The sequence below is a fragment of the Schistocerca americana genome, chromosome 6 (genome assembly GCF_021461395.2).
Source record: "Schistocerca americana isolate TAMUIC-IGC-003095 chromosome 6, iqSchAmer2.1, whole genome shotgun sequence".
Taxonomy (NCBI): Eukaryota; Metazoa; Arthropoda; class Insecta; order Orthoptera; family Acrididae; genus Schistocerca; species Schistocerca americana.
Genome location: NC_060124.1, coordinates 380464055 through 380476897, shown reverse-complemented (window position 1 = coordinate 380476897; position 12843 = coordinate 380464055). Strand labels below are relative to the sequence as shown.

The 12843-nt window shown below is 40.5% G+C and overlaps 1 protein-coding gene across 1 annotated transcript in view; it reads right to left on the bottom strand.

The window, feature by feature from the left end:
- The window catches only part of LOC124620158 (vesicular glutamate transporter 1), a 210413-nt gene that overhangs the window by 139983 nt on the left and 57587 nt on the right, over positions 1–12843 (bottom strand). Inside the window, exon 6 of the mRNA XM_047146828.1 lies at positions 4407–4521. Coding sequence (XP_047002784.1) covers positions 4407–4521 — 115 coding nt within the window. The remainder of the gene's footprint in view (positions 1–4406; positions 4522–12843) is intronic.

Sequence of the window (12843 nt, the reverse complement as noted above, 5' to 3'; positions counted from 1 at the left end):
TATCGCGATTGCGGTTTATCATATCGCAACATTGCTGCTCGCGTTGATCGACATCCAATGACTGTTAGCAGAATATGGAATCGGTGGGTTCAGGAGGGTAAAACGGAACGCCGTGCTGGATCTCAACGGACTCGTATCACTAGCAGTCGAGATGACAGGTATCTTATACGCATGGCTGTAACGGATCGTACAGCCAAGTCTCGATCCCTGAGTCAACAGATGGGGACGTTTGAAAGACAACAAACATATGCACCTACAGTTCGACGACGTTGCAGTAGCATGGACTATCAGCTCGGAGATCATGGCCGCGGTTACACTTGACGCTGCATCACAGACAGGAGAGCCTGCGATGGTGTACTCAACGACGAACCTGGGTGCACGAATGGCAAAACGTCATTTTTTCGGATGAATCCAGGTTCTGTTTACAGCATCATGATGGTCACATCCGTGTTTGGCAACAGCGCGGTAGACGCACATTGGAAGCGTGTATTCATCATAGCCATACTGGCGTATCACCCGGCGTGATGGTATGGGGTGCCATTGGTTACACGTCTCGGTCACCTCTTCTTCGCATTGACGGCACTTTGAACAGTGGACGTTACATTTCAGATGTGTTACGACCCGTGGCTCTACGCTTCATTCGATCCCTGCGAAACCCTACATTTCAGCAGGATAATGCACGACCGTATCTGCAGGTCCTGTACGGGCCTTTCTGGATACAGAAAATGTTCGACTGCTCCCCTGGCCAGCACATTCTCCAGATCTCTCACCAATTGAAAACGTCTGGTCAATGGTGGCCTAACAACTGGCTCGTCACAATACGCCAGTCACTATTCTTGATGAACTGTGGTATCGTGTTGAAGCTGCATGGGCGGCTGTACCTGTACACGCCATCCAAGCTCTGTTTGACTCAATGCCCAGGCGTATCAAGGCCGTTATTACGGCCAGAGGTGGTTGTTCTTGGTACTGATTTCTCAGGATCTATGGACCCAAATTGCGTGAAAATGTAAACACTTACCAATTCTAGTATAATATATGTGCCCAATGAATACCCGTTTATTATCTGCATTTCCTCTTGATGTAACAACTTTAATGGCCAGTAGTGTATGAAAAAGAGGCTGGGAATGAAACACTGGAATCACTCAAATTTCTGACACTCTTCTTGACTGGTCATGGATCCTATGCCGCCTACTGGCATCGAATTAGTGCAAGACAGTCCTCCTAGTGTGCTTTTGCTGAAAAATTCACTCCAGAACATTGTATCTGGGGAGGTGCACTGTACACCTACTTTGCTGACACTGATCACCACCAACTTAATCGACACAGAAGACGTCAAGGAAATACTGCGTTGAGAGAAAGAATGGCAAGTATAGGAGTCTTGAATGCTTGGTACTCTGCAAGTTTGAGGTATTTATTAAAGGATATTTCCTATAAACCATGATCTACTGTTTAAAGGTTTATCAGTAGCTTCTGATACAGCGGTACAAGAAAACTGTAAGCAAATTGACTTCAAAAAGATGACAACTGTTTGTTTAGTAGCAGTAACATACGTCTGTTTACATTATGTACCTCTACAGCAGTGACATGCGTGTCTGTTAATACGATAGGATCTGAAATATGTCGTGTAGCGCAGCTTACAGATTGTCATATACAAGGGTTGTTCGGAAAGTAAGGAACGATAGGTCGCGAAATGGAAACCACAGTGAAAATAAAAACTGTTTTATTTGCAACAGTTAGCTACAAATTCCAGCTACTTATCCCCATAGTCGCCGATTCGACTTAGACGTTTGTCGTAGCGTTGTACCAACTTTCCAATACCCTCGTTATAGAAGGCAGCCGCCAGTGCTTTCCGCTAATTCTCTGCCCTGACCTACATCTCGTTGTCTGTGCCAAAATGTTGTCTTCATAGCCGGCGGTTCGTGTGAGCAGAGATGAAACTCAGAGGGGGACCATTAAGGGCTGTATTGTGAGTAATCAAACATTTCCAACTGAAAACTATACAGGAGCATCTTCATTGCCCCTGCAGAATGCGGCTGAGAATTGTCTTGAAGAAGAAACCGCACGCCAGTTATGTAATGTTGGCTGCACAGCTTCAGGCGAAATTTCTCACGAGGCCCTCGTACTTGCCTTGAGACACTATTGTCCTAGGTATTTTTATGTGACCCTGTGTGCTCAGAACTAAAAATACCGGCTGCCCAACACACCTGTGCAAAATTTCATATGATTTTCACTGTTGTTTCCGTTTCGCGACTGATCGTTCCTTACTTTCCGAATAACCCTCGCGTATTACTGCTGTAAGATCTTAGGCAGTGACAATTTTTGATAATTTTAACGTAACTGACGTATGGTGTAAACGTTGAACTGTCAGATCAAAGAGTCCACAATAAATGTCTGTCTTTATTTGTAGAATCATACTTATTTATATCTGTGAGGCGCCTTCAAACATGTAAATTAAAATGTTACACAATTCGTATATGAATGTAGAATATACAAAAAGTATAAAAGTGCAAAATGATCCACCATCACGTCAGATTATACACTTGTATATAATTTTGGTTTGAAGTCTGTGTCGTGCATGTGAAGTTGTCCAAGTTGACGTGACATGTTGGATCATTTAACATATTTATTACTTTTGAGTATTCTACCTCCTTAGGCAAATTGTCTAGAACTGTAATTTACGAATTTGAATGCGTGTCACACCCACGCACCCATATATATATATATATATATATATATATATATATATATATATATATATATATATGCTCTTAGAAATAACGAAAGACATGTAATGTAGACTCCTTGACCTGTCAGCTGCACGTTTGAATTATATGACAATTATGGCAAACGTTATCAAGAATCGTCATAGCCTAGGATCTGAAAGCAGTAACACACACATAAGCTGTATACTGTGTTACAGGACATATTTCAGAACCTTTCGTATGTCAGTGCCGTAGAGGTACATAATGTAAGTAGACGTATATTGCCGGCAGCGTTGGCTGAACGGTTCTAGGCGCTTCAGTCCGGAACCGCGCGACTACTACGGTCGCAGGTTCGAATCCTGCCTCGGGCATGGATGTGTGTGATGTCCTTACGTTAGTTAGGTTTCAGTAGTTCTACGTTCTAGGGGACTGATAACCTCAGATTTTAAGTCCCATAGTGCTCAGAGCCATTTGAACCATCAGACTTATATTACTGCTGCTATGTGTATAGTTTTAGTTTTGTAGAAATCGAAGAGCATACAGTTGTTTGTTCCTCTAATCAGATGACACTGATGACGGATTATATGCGCGAAAACAGGTTTTGAGGAATAAACATTTCAGGTGCAGATGATGTACATAAGACCTGTAATAGAATGGTAGATGTTGGACAACAGTGCCGACGCTATTTCAAGAAAGGCGTGGGTTGAGCTTTATCTTATCGATCAACACCCGTCTCCTGCTCTACACCAGGCTGCTCTCGAAGATCGAGACGCGAAAAATCGAGAATCAACGCAGCGAAGGCAGCAGAGGTAAACAGGTACAGTAGCAGAAATTCCAACACCGCATACACGGCCATCGTCACAACACCAGAGAGTAGCGCATCCATGAGACGTGTCCCGCCACCCACGAAACTGGAACCGGGGTAACGCGAGTCGGCGTATGGCTGCCCTCCTTACTGGCAACAACGAAGTTTCCTTGGAACAAGGGAATCGTTCCCTGCAACCAGGAAGCCAATGAACAACGGAAGGGGAGATGCCCTCCACAGCACCCAAGGAACTGGTTGGGCGGATCTATGGACTGGGGAACGATTGAGTGCATAGTTTAATGTGCCAGACAAGAATTGACGTTATTATAAGCGTGGAAATAGATTTGGTATAAGGTGTAGTTTTTATCTAGAGCAGAAACAGTATTTTATATTTATCATTGTTATTATTAATAGTCGAAATATTATTAGTGCTGGGAAGTAATATGGCGTAGGATAATTAAGTAATAATGTAAAAGAATAATTTGTGTAAGAACCAATACAGCCTGTGTTTAAATTACAGGTAACAGGCTACAGATGAATGAATAAATAAATAACAATTAAATTGGTCCAATAACTCTTCACTCTAGCCAGTAATCACCAGACTGTAGTCCGCAGCTCGTGGTCGTGCGGTAGCGTTCTCGCTTCCCACGCCCGGGTTCCCAGGTTCGATTCCCGGCGGGGTCAGGGATTTTCTCTGCCTCGTGGTGACTGGGTGTTGTGTGATGTCCTTAGGTTAGTTAGGTTTAAGTAGTTCTAAGTTCTAGGGGACTAATGACCATAGATGTTAAGTCCCATAGTTCTCAGAGCCATTTTTGAACCAGACTGTAACCCTGTGTAACCAACTGAGCGTTGTGGTGCACAGATGAAAAGGACAGAGTTAGTTGACAGCTGGAACTTACCTCGACGAAGCCCTGGCATATCCTGACGATGATGACGCAGGCGGGGTGAAGCGACGTCGCGCCCGGCACCAGAAGATTCATGAACGACGAGATGGCGATCGCCGTCCCGAATATCCTGCGCACACCACCACCACGTACTTCCGGTATCTGCAGCACAACTAAAACCTCCAACATCGTCTCAGCCACCAGCTCTCTGAGCTAAATAGACCCGACACCACTCATGCATTCAATCAGGATTATATTAAATTAGAAGCTGGGAGAAGATATTGCACAGATGGTGTCATACAAATGTTTTCCTCTTCTCACAGGAATAATCACGCTGAAGGAAACTTCGTAAAGCCTCAAAACCAACCAACACATACAGTCAAAGCCTAGAAAAGAAGAAAGAGGAGAAGAGGAAGAGAGACGACGCACCATGAATCTGACAGAAATCGACAGATGTGATGTACATGTATAAACAACCAAATGATTACAGTTTAAGAAAAACTGGATGATTTATTCAAGAGAAAGAGCTTCACAGAATGAGCAAGTCAATAAATCAATTCTGGCCCTTACGCAAGCAGTTATTCGGTTTGGAATTAAGTGACAGAGTTGTCGGATGTCCTCCTTAGGGACATCGAGCCTAATTCTATCCAATTGATCTGTCGTCCAAATTCCGAGCTTGTTGGAGGGCCTTGCCCATAATCCACCAATTTTTTTCAGTTGGGCAGAAATCCGGTGACCTTGCTAGCTAAGGTAGAGTTTCGCAAGCATGAAGATAGGAAGTAAAAACTCTCGTCGTGTGCGGGCGGGTATTATCTTACTGAAATGTAAGCCCAGGATGACTTGCTATTAAGGGCAACAAAACAGGACACAGAATATCGTCGACGTAACGTTGTGCTCAAAAAGTGCTGCGAATGGCAACCAAGGGAGTCCTGCTATGACGTGAAATGACACTCCTAGTTGTCGGACTGTATGGCGGGCGACAATCAGGTTGGTATCCCATTGCTGTATGGGGTGTCTCAAGACACGTCGTCACCGGTCATTGGGTTCAGTTTGTAGCAGCACCCTCTGAAGGCAGTTCTACTGCAGTCAATGACATTGCAACGGAAAGACGTGTCTGGAAACACACCAGCCAGCGGTGGGGTACCATCCCTATTGTCGCCCGCCATACGGCTCGACAACCAAGAGTGATAGTTTGAGGAGCCATTTCATTTGATAGCAGGACGCTTTTGGTTGTCATCTGCGCCAGCCTTACGGCAGAGTGGTACGTCGGCGATACTCTACGTCCCGGTTTGTTGCGCTTCATGGCAAGCCATCCTGAGCTTACATTTCAGCAAGATAATGGCCGCCTGCACACGGCGAGAATTTCTACTGCATGTCTTCGTGCTTGTCAAACTCTACCTTGACCAGCAAGTTCGCCGGATCTCTTCCCTATGGAAAACATCTGCAGCATTATAGCCAGGGAACTCCAGCCAGCTCGCGGATTTGATGATCGAAAGCGCCAGTGAAACAGAACTGTGACGAAATCCCTCAGTAAGACATCCAACAAATCTATCAATCAGTAAGAAGCCTAACAACAACTGCTTGCATAAGGACCAGAGGCGGACGAACGAGTTATTGACTAGACCAATTTGTGAAGCTCTTTCTCTTGCAAAAATCATCCAATTTTTCTGAAATTGTGAATCATTTGTTTTTCTGTACATATACATCTCACCTAACGATTTTCGTCCCATTCGGGTAATTCCTTCATGGTACGTCGATTCTTTTGTCTTAGAGTCCATGAATTGGTAACAGGCTTCTTAATGATACAACTACTTTTCAAAAAGGAAAAAATTCGAAATAAGTAACAATAACATACATTTTACATCTACGCACTAAAATAGGCGCTTGAAATACCTATGAAGTATTACTAACCAGGTAAATAGAAGCATAATAATGGTGATGGCAGTGAGAGGGAAAAGAAAAGATGGTAACAAATGGTTTACAAACGCAAATAACATTGCTGACAGTTGATAGAGACAAATATTATGAAATGGTATTTTCATTTCATAACGTAGAGGAAAAACGAGAAAGAGGACACAAAAGCAATCTAGATAGATCCATGAACACTTGAACCACTACTTAAGTGGAAATATTAAACGTGAAATGGTGAGGTAACAGAAAGAAAAGATGACAAAATTAATTTAGGGGAAATCCTTACCACTAGAAGTGATAGGTTGGTTTGATATATAATAAGACTTTTGACATAATTAAATTTGTACTCGAAGTAAAAATTGGAGATAGATAGATAGATAAAGAGGTAGATAGAGGGAGAGAGAGAATAGACGAGGACATGAAACAGTTTTTGAAGATACGATCTGATAATTCTGTGAGTCGTATTGCTCATATAATTTCATATGTTGTGTAATATTACATGTGATACTTGGTTCCCACTATTGCTAAATTCTTATTTTGAGAACTGTGTGGCCCAGAATATTCATTAATGTAACTGCAAGTGCAGTAGTTACACGATTTTTATTCTAGCCTGTTCCCCCTTTTTGTTTTAATTTCCTTAGTGTAGGGAGTGTTCTCATCACTTGCGACAAAGTAACTTTGCCAAAAACCTAAAACTAGAAGATGATATGAGTATAGCACTGTATTGAGTAGTCTTTTGTATAAATGTTTCAGGTAACGTAAAACTGTCCACCTGTGTGACTGAGATATTACTTTGTGACAAACCATAGCTTTTTATTCTTAAACACGCCAAGTCACGTCACTATTCAGCATATAGCTCTACTTCTGTTGCTATCATTAGCGATAGAAGCCGCTGATCACAAAGCCATTTCGTTTGTAAGTGGAAAAACGAGTCTGTACGTTTGTTGGAAATTTTATGCTACTGTTGATAACTTTATAGAGTTGCCTAGCTGTAAATAAGTTGATACGAATGTGCAGACCATACTGCATAAGGATAATACTTCATAAATTTTTTTCTGCCACTGGAAAGTGAATTAGTTGTTTCCCTAAATAAGAAACGTAACTTTCGTGACAGCACACATACCTGCGGAAACAAGTGTAACAATTGAAATTGTAGAGACCAAGTTTCATTACTGAATTTATGGGCATTTGTGATCGGTTTGGTAAAAAAGACAAAGTTTTATTCCCAATATAACATTTTTTTCTAAGTATGGCTTACAGTTCCTCAGACTACTGTAATAAATGTGTCATGGCTGTTTTTTCCTTTGCAATTGAACTTACTCCTAGCAGTCTTAGCTAATTAACTTGCTTAGAGACTTTTGAAATATTCTGCTACAAACGAATGCTGAAGATTAGACGGGTAGATTACGTAACTAATAATGAGGTACTGTATAGAATTGGAGAGAAGAGAAATTTCTGGTACAACTTAACTAGAGGAAGAGATCGGTTGGCAGGACACATTCTAAGGTGTCAAGGGATCACCAATGTAGTGTGTGGCTAGGGCCTCCGGTCGCGTAGACCGTTCGCCTGGTGCAAGTCTTTCGAGTTCACGCCACTGCGGCGACTTGCGCGTCGATGGGGATGAAATGATGATGATTAGGACAACACAGCACCCAGTTCCTGAGCGGAGAAAATCTCCGACCTAGCCGGGAATCGAACCCGCACCCTTAGGATTGACAGTCTGTCGCGCTGACCACTCAGCTACCAGGGCCGCACACGAATTTAGTACTGGAGGGGAGCGTAGGGGGGTGGGGGGTGCGGGGGTAAAAATCGTAGAGGGAGACCAGGAGATGAATACAGTAAGTGGATTCAGAAGGATGTAGGTTGCAGTAATTACTCGGAGATGAAGAGACTTGCACAGGATAGAGTAGCATGGAAAGGTGCATCAAAAACCTGTCTTTGGACTGAAGACAACAACTTAAAAAGAGGATATTAAGTGTATGTGTTGTGAGCCATTTTTTCTCTTACGGTTCCACTAAACAAATACGTAAACGTTCGAGTAATGTGGACTAGATACTTTGTATCCATGTCTGACAAATTCAGTTCCGTGTTACTTAAGAAAATGTGTTACAGCGTTTTTGAGCCTTTCTGAATGATACAAGACAGAAATTCGTAAAGCAGTATTAAATTTGATAGATATAGTGGTCAATACTAATATCAGTTTTGAAGTTTACGTTCTCTGTAACAGACTTCATGCCGCAAGGTTTATCCGAGCTTGCGGTGGGGAGAACTTAGTGACAATCAATATTCCATATCCCGAATACCTCATTGCACATAGAAATTCTATTGCTATCAAGATCAAAGGATAAAAGTTATGAAATTCCATATATGTGAAAATTAAATATCGCAGTATAAATCTATATAAGTTGTCTCACAATAGATGCTGAGAGTGTCACAAAGTTACCCAGTTTTACGGTACATAAAACAATAAACAGCAATCCAGTGAAAAGGGCACGGTAAGAGTAAGTTACAGTGGTGATATTAAGGCTGAGCGTAGAAAAATAATTACAATCTGCTTTCCGTCTGTAGCTGTAGAGTTAGTGGACAGTACTGTAGCAAACTTCACTGTTGTTCAGATTCAGTGTAGAACATGGCTCTTTTTTTCTTCTTTGTGCATACTATTTCAGACATCGTTTGCATTTGTTCAGTAAAGTTATTTGCTGTTAATTTCCCTTTGGAAACAAAATGTTGTGAACTGGAAACATTTTACAAGTATGTCCATTATCAAACGACAACCATGTATGACGGACTTTTTCTTATCAAAATCTCAGTTAGTGAGACCGAAGTAAATCTAGAGAGACGAAAGTTTGTGACAAACGTTTCTCTGAGTACGGATAAAGAGAGACTCATAAAATTGGACAACTGTGTAGTTATAACTGTGTGTCATATACAAACATCAGATCAGCCCATGTTTCTGACAGATCAATGTAACTATATTTTCTTACAAGAGACGAGAATTTAATCTGGAAACTCAACTAGCATTTGTCGATTATGGAAACCCACTTGGCAGAATACACAGAGACAAGCTATGAGAAATAACGGAAAAAAGAGGAATCCTTAGACATCTCATTTAAGCCGCAAAAAGCATCTATACGAACGTCAGAATTAGAAATGACACGGGTAAAGAGCTAACACTTGAAATACAAATAATCAGGGAGTAATATAGAGTGTGGCGTGTCACTAACACTATTCGGTATCTATATAAACGAACATTATCAGTAAATGGAAAGGAGATAGAACACCATAAGACATAAATATTGGAAGGAATAAAAATATTAACACGATGTGATTGTGAGATGATTAAGTTACTATACGAGACAGTGAAAATAAATTAAATGGCATTACATAAACTAAATGAGATAAGTGCAAGCTATACTCTGACTATATCTATAAATACAACTAAAATCATGCCCTTTTTACGTATTCACCAGTATGATCTAAGGAAATCATCAAAAATAAAAAAAGTAAAAAAAACTGGTAGCCCACTTCAAGTATTTAGCGTGTGACATAGCATATGATCAAGATTTGGATACACAGAAATAAAGTAATACATACCGGCACAATACGATCACTTAATGGTAAGAAAGGGAAGAGAGAACTGAAATTTTATACAGTCATGTGAATTCCTACTTTATTACTTCCTACTTTATTATATGTTGCAGAAAGTTGATGCTTTACGGCGTTTAGCAGCATCAGAAATTAAATTTTTAAGGTCTGTGAAAGGCTGCGCTAGGGGAGACAAAATAAGAAAGGAAGTAGTAAGGAAAGAATTAGGAATCCAGCCAATAACACAAAAGCCAAGTCAACACAAGGAAAATTGGAGAGACATTTACTTCCTATGCCAGTACAAAGGCTTCCTAAACTAGTAATGGATTGTAAACCGTGGATCAAGAGAAGACCGAGGATGAGATGGTGAGACCGGAACACGCACTAGGCGTGATCTTCTGGAGGCAGCAGGAGAAGGACATATAATTCTAGCCGGCACGGGAATTGCTTCCCTTGTCTGCAAAGTTAGTGACCGTTTTCGTCATGAAACATGGAATTTATAAACTCTTAAAGGTAGTCGAAAAGTACTGAGGTATGTAATAAAACAAGACAATTTTGCAAGTAGAATTTCTTGATTACAACTGAATGAGCACTAAATTAAACTATTCTTATTGTACTTGGTTTAATCGAAGTATTTTTATTTTCGCTCTGCGATATTTTGTTAGCGGCAAGTTGTTAGGCCTACTCAAAGATAAGAACAATGCTCCAAGGGTAGTCGATAACATTCAGCAGAATAAACTTTTTGTGTCGAGGTTGAGAGATCCCAAAGGTCGTGTCGGATCGACCACCGACTGCATGAAACATTCAGAGTTCCTCCGTGGGATTCGGCAGCTTCGCAGACACAAGGTTATCGAAATATTGAGGAAGAGAGTATCACGCAAAGAAGACTTGTCTCTCCTTGGGCTCTTCTCTGCATTCTGTATCCGGTCACCTAACAGCTGCGTCGGATTTTGGCACCATGTCATTATTTCTGCCATCTCTTTCACAATTTTGACGTTTAGCAAGTGGGCAGCCTCCAGTGTAACACTTTACATTACTTTCGTATTTGCCTCATTTATCTGTGTGTTTCGTATCAAATGGGTGACGCATTTCTATTAAATTCCACTGTTGCGGGATTGGTGATAAGTATATGCTTTTCCTACCTTTGTGTTCAGCATCTGGCATCTCGTAGTAACTTCAAAGACTTTTGTTCATAGTTATTTCCGATTTTTCTAATTCTCTGTTTTCTCCCCACTTAGCCTTTTTATTTCTTCAGCTTTTTTTGCATATTTCCTATTTTTTCCTCCTTGAAAGCTTTCTAAGTTTACTAGTTTATTCTTAAAATAGTTTATTTTTGGGTATTTCTGGTAATTTGATATTTCATTACTCATTTCTGTAATTCATGGTATTGGTAAGTTATTATTCAGAAATACACGAATACTTAGTTTGTTAGTTTGCTCTCTTTGCGCTCATTCTTTCGGGAGATTCATATATTTTTTGTATGTTTCTGATTCCAGTCATCTGCTGTTTTGAAAGGTGTATTGGCTGAAGATGAAGTGACAATTACGAAAATGATAGAAGATCTGAATACAGTATGCTTAGAGCATGAAACATAGTTTATCGCCTAGTAAGAGTGGTGGTGCTGCAATGACATTATAAAGCGAGCACGAACATAATCTGTGGAGGCAGAGAGCTTCATCTCAGCATGCGGCATCTCCATGAAGTCATGTACCCAATCAGATGCTGTCCTCTGGGCATATAAGTGGAAGCCTCGCCTCTTTCACGACAGACAGCTCCTGACCACGATAATGAAAGCAATCATCGTGATCATGGGATTTTATCCGAATTTGTCACAGCAAGTTAACGGTAAAGTTTTTATCCAAGTGGATCTAACTGCAGTCTTTTCGACGCTGGTGTTTATGGATTTAGTAGCATTACTTACTACTTGAAAAACTGCATAATGTTTAATTGACAAGATAACAACGCAATTCTTTATTTATGTGCACAAACCAGCAGAATCTAAGTAATTTCAGCACTTTACACCAGCGCCACGACCACCGACGTTACCTACATCTAGTGTAAATGCGAAGTGCCTTTAAACACAGACAGCCTTCAGTGGATCTAAAGGTAGCTGATGACAGAATAAAAGTTCTGGAAATCTTTAAAGAGCGGTTGGTCGCAATATTAACACAAAGCATCACCTGTAGAAGTAATTCGCTGTTGTTATAGTGATATTCAGCCAGAAGAAATGTATGATGAAGCTATGCACGCTAATCTACCCTGTACAAACCTCTTCATCTCTGCGTTACTATTTCAACATAACATAAATTTGAGTCTGCTTACTTTTTTTAAGTCTTGGTCTTCTCCTAAAATTTTTATTTTAACACTTCCTTCCAAACTGAAGATTTCTGAATTGCTTCAGAATATGTTCCGTGAACCGATAACTTCTTCACAATCCTATATATGCAAGTTTTAAAGAAAGTCAGCTGGCATCTAACACTACATATCCAACAACTAAATATTGATAGTTAAATAATAATTTATTTTATTTCTCTTAGGCCACAAAAGATGCCTAACATAATTAAGTGAAACACGTTCTATAGAAAACGATGATGAAAATCACACGTAATTTTGGAAACGTGGTCCTGTCTTGAGCAAACACAACTTCTTCTTCAACACCCATACATGTTTCTTTGAAGTTTGACCACCGCCAATGAGTTCATTTCACGTAAAAACGTCTACATGGTGATATATATACGCCTGTGCGATTCTGGTACTTATATTCATAAGAATAATCCTGATTCATTGAAGAAGACAAACTGCAACAAATGTCAGCTGCACTGTAAATGACAGACAGCTACACGGACATGACTACGCGATATTAACGTATATATTTTGTTACCAGTATACTTAATACAGGTATCATAATCCAAAAGATGTATATATTATCACGCAAACTGTTTTACATGTGATTTGA